The 5014-nt window shown below is 16.4% G+C and overlaps 3 protein-coding genes across 3 annotated transcripts, besides 28 other annotated features; all 3 read left to right on the plus strand.

Moving 5' to 3' along the window:
- Positions 1–18: 18 nt before the first annotated feature.
- Positions 19–67: a microsatellite.
- A 113-nt stretch (positions 68–180) lies between these two features.
- Positions 181–366: a microsatellite.
- Positions 228–707, plus strand: EDI_211460 (uncharacterized protein; the record flags this gene model as incomplete). Its single annotated transcript, XM_001740512.1, has 1 exon — positions 228–707. The coding sequence occupies one exon, from the start codon at positions 228–230 to the stop codon at positions 705–707; it is 480 nt and encodes a 159-aa protein (XP_001740564.1).
- Positions 662–724: a sequence feature (AT_rich).
- A 10-nt stretch (positions 725–734) lies between these two features.
- Positions 735–829: a microsatellite.
- Positions 830–836: 7 nt separating this feature from the next.
- Positions 837–981: a sequence feature (AT_rich).
- A 5-nt stretch (positions 982–986) lies between these two features.
- Positions 987–1109: a microsatellite.
- Positions 1110–1156: 47 nt separating this feature from the next.
- Positions 1157–1177: a sequence feature (AT_rich).
- A 20-nt stretch (positions 1178–1197) lies between these two features.
- Positions 1198–1292: a microsatellite.
- Positions 1293–1364: 72 nt separating this feature from the next.
- Positions 1365–1498: a microsatellite.
- Positions 1499–1509: 11 nt separating this feature from the next.
- Positions 1510–1695: a microsatellite.
- Positions 1511–1635: a microsatellite.
- A 14-nt stretch (positions 1696–1709) lies between the features above and the next one.
- Positions 1710–1847: a microsatellite.
- Positions 1848–1869: 22 nt separating this feature from the next.
- Positions 1870–2034: a microsatellite.
- Positions 1878–1985: a microsatellite.
- Positions 2035–2056: 22 nt separating the features above from the next.
- Positions 2057–2078: a sequence feature (AT_rich).
- Positions 2079–2081: 3 nt separating this feature from the next.
- Positions 2082–2233: a microsatellite.
- A 5-nt stretch (positions 2234–2238) lies between these two features.
- Positions 2239–2290: a microsatellite.
- Positions 2291–2303: 13 nt separating this feature from the next.
- Positions 2304–2445: a sequence feature (AT_rich).
- Positions 2446–2449: 4 nt separating this feature from the next.
- Positions 2450–2509: a microsatellite.
- Positions 2510–2540: 31 nt separating this feature from the next.
- Positions 2541–2630: a sequence feature (AT_rich).
- Positions 2631–2647: 17 nt separating this feature from the next.
- Positions 2648–3224: a repeat region.
- Positions 3225–3228: 4 nt separating this feature from the next.
- Positions 3229–3302: a microsatellite.
- Positions 3303–3308: 6 nt separating this feature from the next.
- Positions 3309–3420: a microsatellite.
- A 6-nt stretch (positions 3421–3426) lies between these two features.
- Positions 3427–3478: a microsatellite.
- Positions 3479–3544: a sequence feature (AT_rich).
- A 22-nt stretch (positions 3545–3566) lies between these two features.
- Positions 3567–3732: a microsatellite.
- Positions 3572–3688: a microsatellite.
- On the plus strand, positions 3664–4061 carry EDI_211470 (uncharacterized protein; the record flags this gene model as incomplete). Its single annotated transcript, XM_001740513.1, has 2 exons — positions 3664–3913; positions 3982–4061. 2 exons carry the CDS (start codon positions 3664–3666, stop codon positions 4059–4061), a joined length of 330 nt encoding a protein of 109 aa, XP_001740565.1.
- A 188-nt stretch (positions 4062–4249) lies between these two features.
- Positions 4250–4798, plus strand: EDI_211480 (uncharacterized protein; the record flags this gene model as incomplete). The annotated part of the gene is made up of 1 exon (XM_001740514.1): positions 4250–4798. The coding sequence occupies one exon, from the start codon at positions 4250–4252 to the stop codon at positions 4796–4798; it is 549 nt and encodes a 182-aa protein (XP_001740566.1).
- A 49-nt stretch (positions 4799–4847) lies between these two features.
- Positions 4848–4953: a sequence feature (AT_rich).
- Positions 4954–5014: the final 61 nt, after the last annotated feature.

Raw genomic sequence — 5014 nt, forward strand, 5'->3', positions numbered from 1 at the left:
ATGAAAAACCAATCAAACAAGATAAGAGTGAAAAAGAAAGGATGAAAAGAGAAATAAAGAAAAGAAATTATCATCAGATTAAAACAAGAAAGACAGACAACCACAAAATAGGAAAGAAGAGTTATGAACACATCAAAGAAGATAAAAGAAGCACTCAAAGAAGTGATGATGATACAATTGAAGAAGATGAGTACGAAAGAAATGAGAAAAAAAGAATAAAGAGAAGAATGAATGAAATGATGAAAGAAGTTGAAGAGAAAGAAATGAACAAAAGAAAAATTAAAGAAAATATGAAGAAAGAATGGAATGAAAGAAAAGAAAGTGGAGATATTTTGATGAGAGAAGAAGAAAGAATAAAAGAAGAAATTGAAACACAATATTCAACCACACCAAATTATCAAGAAAACAAAATATACAATATTATTAAAGAAGGATATCAAAGAATCAAAAAAGGAGAAATTATCAATGAAAAAGAATATCAAGAAGAAACAAAGAAATGTGGATGGAGTGTTGGGAGTGATTTAACAATTATTTCAATGATAAAGAAATATGGAATATGTAATAAAAAAGAAATATATCATAATCCAATTATTCAATATCAAATAGAAGAAATAAATGGAATTAGAAATGAAGAATGTTGTCAAAAAGTTATTTCAGAACGAATTAAATATATTGTAGAATTAATAACAATTAAATGTAAATTATAATTCATTCTATAAATTATCACATCCAAAATATTAATTATTTAATTATTTATATCATTAAATTATTCAATAAAATATTATCATTATTTTCATTTTATTTCTTATTTTAATTAAATTATATCATAAATAATGAATAAATGATAAAATTATTATAAATATTTAATTAATATCTATACAAATCAATTTTATCATTCATAAAAATATTAATTTATATTTTATTTCTTTTATTTTAATCATTTTTATAACAATGATTAATTTAATTCTATTTGATTTTATTCTTCAATTCATTCATTTTTAGTTATTTTCTTATTATTTTCATTCTTTATTTCTATCTTTATCTTTTATTTCTTTTCTATTTATTTATTATATATTATTTTACTTCTTTGTTTATTTCTTTTATTTATTATATCATTTGATTTCAATATCAATTCTTTTAATTTTATGATTCTTTCATATTATTTATTATTTATATTCATCAATTTATATTCATATCTTTTATTTCTTTTATTTTTCTTTTCTATTTTATTATTTCATTTTATATTATTCATTTATTTTGAATTGATTATTTTATTTATTTATATTTGATTTATTTCTTGTTATATTCTTGTTATTATTTTAATTTGATATATTGTTGAATTTATCATATTTTATTCTTTAACAAATAATATGAATGAAAATATAAAGAATCAGAGAATAAAAATAATAAATAAGAAAATGATGAAAGAGATTATAATGATCAAATGAAATAATAATAACAATGTTTAACAAAATTATAATGAATGATTTAAATAATATTTCATCATAAATTATTCAATTATTATGTTTATTGTTATATCAATTAATTTATACATATTATGAATTTATTCATTCTTATTGTTTTATCTTATTAATTTTCTTTATTTCTTTATTTTATTTATTATTTATTTTATTTCTAATTAATGTTGACAATATATATTTTAAATATTAATGAATTATTTTATATTATTATTATGATATATCATTCTCTTTATTTCTTTGTTATTTATTATTTTATTCTTTATTATTTTCTTTTTCTTTATTATTTATTCTATTTCTATTTGTTTATTTATATTTATATTCATTTGAATTTATTTTTATTATATTTATTATTTATTTTTATTTATTATTCTATTCTCTTTCTTTTAACATTTCTATTTTATTATATTTATTATTCCTTGATTTTTATACTTTCATTTATTATTCATATTTTCTGTATTTTATTTATTTAAATGATTTCTTGTGTATTTTTAATTTCTTCATTTAAATTCATTAAATATGAATGATATTTATCATCTTATTTTAATTATTATTTAATATATCATTTGATATTTCTCAATTAAAATATTTAATATAATAGATTCTTTGTTTTTATTATTATTTCTTATTTGATTTCTTTGAAATAAATCATTACATAAATTATTTGTTTCATTTTGTTTTTATTAATAATGTTTTCTTTATTACAATTGTTATATTTATCATTGATCATATTCTTTATTAAATTATATTTTATTATGTTTTTATTCATTTTTATTTGTTATTTATTTTATTTATTATTTATTTGTTTATTTTATAATTCTTCTCTATTATATTATATTCATTTATTATCATTTGAATAAATTCTTATTTAAATATTAATGAAATATTAATGAATGAAATGAATGTTATGTTTTAGAAATATGTTAATAAATAGAATTTGTATAATTATCATTTATTATTTAATTTTCATCATTTTATGTTAATTATATTTTATTCTTTTATTTTGTTTTGATTTGTTTTTATTTTATTTTTGATGATAATGAATAAAAACATTACATAATGAATAATTAATATGTTTAAATGAATAAAGTGTAATTAATGAATACTTATTATTTATCATTATTCATTTCATTTATTTATTAAATATATATTGAATCAAATCAAATCAAATAAAAATTAGATAATTAAATGTTAATAATTTTATTTTGTTCATTGTTCAATGTAGATTAATTGTTTTAGTATTGTATTTTCATTATCTATTAGTTTATTCTTTGATTTTAGTTGTTGAATTATGATAATTTCCTTTTCTCTTTTATTTAATGTACAATAGAGTATTTTAAACATCAATTATTTAAATATTCATCATTTAATTTCTTTTTGATTTTAATGGATATTAAATTTCTTCTTTATTTTCTTATTTTAAGAAGAATATATAATTACTACTGTATTACTTTAGGCTAATATTCTTTTTAGAATCAACCACTAAACCCTTTTTCTTTGATAATCTTATATTATCAAATATATTTGTATCATATAAGTAATAATACCATCTTTATAAATACCCATTCGTTTATTGTCAATGATATCACATCATTGTAATTAATAATCTCTGTTATTCTTGTAGTATTGATTAAGATGTTTGTCTAACTAAATACAATATTATAACCAGTCCATAACTGGTAGATTTGAATGATGATAATATTTTAGTGAAGTGTGTTTTGTCTCTGACGTGATATCTTCGAATCTAATTAATAATAATAAAAATAAAGAAAGAAAAGAATAAATTAAGAATGAATAAAAATGAAAGATAATAGAATAAATGAATTCATAATTATTTATCATTAATTATATCATTAATTATATTATCATTTATTATAAATATATTGATTATTCATTTGTTATTATATCTATTATTTTTTATCATATTTTATTATTATATTATTAAATAAAAATAAAATATAAAATGAAATAATGAATAAAATATAAAATAAAATGAAATATTTAATAATTATAATTTATTAAAAATAAAAATAATTATCATTTTATTTTATTTCTTATTATTTATTGTTTTTCATAACAAATATCAATTAATAAAAATAGAATGATGATAAAGAATAAAAAAGAAGAAATTAAAATATAAAAATAAAAGAACTAATAAAAACAACTAATAAATAATAAATCAATAATGAAATTAGGATATAATGAAATAATGATAACATCAATGTATTTTAATAATATTAAAGATTTTATTAATTTAGAAATAGGAATTAAAAGATTTCAAGGAAATATTGAACGATTTCATTTTAATCCAATTCCATTAAATCAATATTCAAGAAAATTGTTTCCTAATATTGAAACATTTCATATTTATAATGAAGATGATGAAATATTTAAAGATGGAATAATATTTAAACATGTAATATGGTATCCAGTAAGTTATTCAACATATTTAAAAGAGAAAGAACAAGGAAATATCTATAAAATATAAAATATACAGAAGAAGATAGAGATAAATATGGGAATACAATACCATCAGAAGTTAAATTACTTGGATATCAGTGTTTAAATATTGTTATGGATTAACAACAATTAATATACCATCATCAATTATTGAAATAGGATATAAATGTTTTAAAGAATGTTATTCATTAACATCAATTAATATACCATCATCAATTAGTAAATTAGGATATGATTGTTTTTATAGATGTTCATCATTAACATCAATTAATATAGATAATATACAATTTATTAGTAAAGAAAGAATATTTATGAATGAACCAGTGTTAGTTAGTATTAAAATACCAAAAAATCTACAAATAATCAATAGAAAGAATATTGAAAAGAAAGATATTAATAAATTTATTATTCCATCATCAATTACTAAATTAGATGATTGTTGTTTTTATAAATGTTCATCACTAACATCTATCAAAATACCATCATCAATTAATGAATTAGGAAATTGTTGTTTTTATGAATGTTCATCATTAACATCAATTAATATACCAACATCAATTACTAAAATAGGAGATGAATGTTTTTATGGATGTTCATCATTAATATCAATTAATATACCATCACCAATTAATGAATTAAGATATCGTTGTTTTAAAGAATGCTTATCATTAACATCAATTAATATACCAGCATCAATTACTAAAATAGGAGATTATTGTTTTAGTTATTGTTCATCATTAAAATCAATTAATATACCATCATCAATTACTTTATTTAGACGTGGATGTTTTTATAAATGTGGATGTGAAGAAGAATTAAAACAAAATAAAAGAATACCAAGAGATTGTTTTGAATTATGATGAATGAAATAGAAATACAATAAATGAAATACAATATAATTTGAAGTAGAAATAAATTATAATTGATTATCATTTATATTATTATTATTCTTTTCTTATTTATTCTTTTTGATATAAATGATAATATAATATAAAATGATAATAATTGAATAAATCTATTTGTTTATGAATGTTATTGTTGATACAATAATAAATAGAAATAAATAAACAAAGAGT

The sequence above is a fragment of the Entamoeba dispar genome, genomic scaffold (assembly GCF_000209125.1).
Source record: "Entamoeba dispar SAW760 scf_1105229462997 genomic scaffold, whole genome shotgun sequence".
Classification (NCBI taxonomy): Eukaryota; Evosea; order Mastigamoebida; family Endamoebidae; genus Entamoeba; species Entamoeba dispar.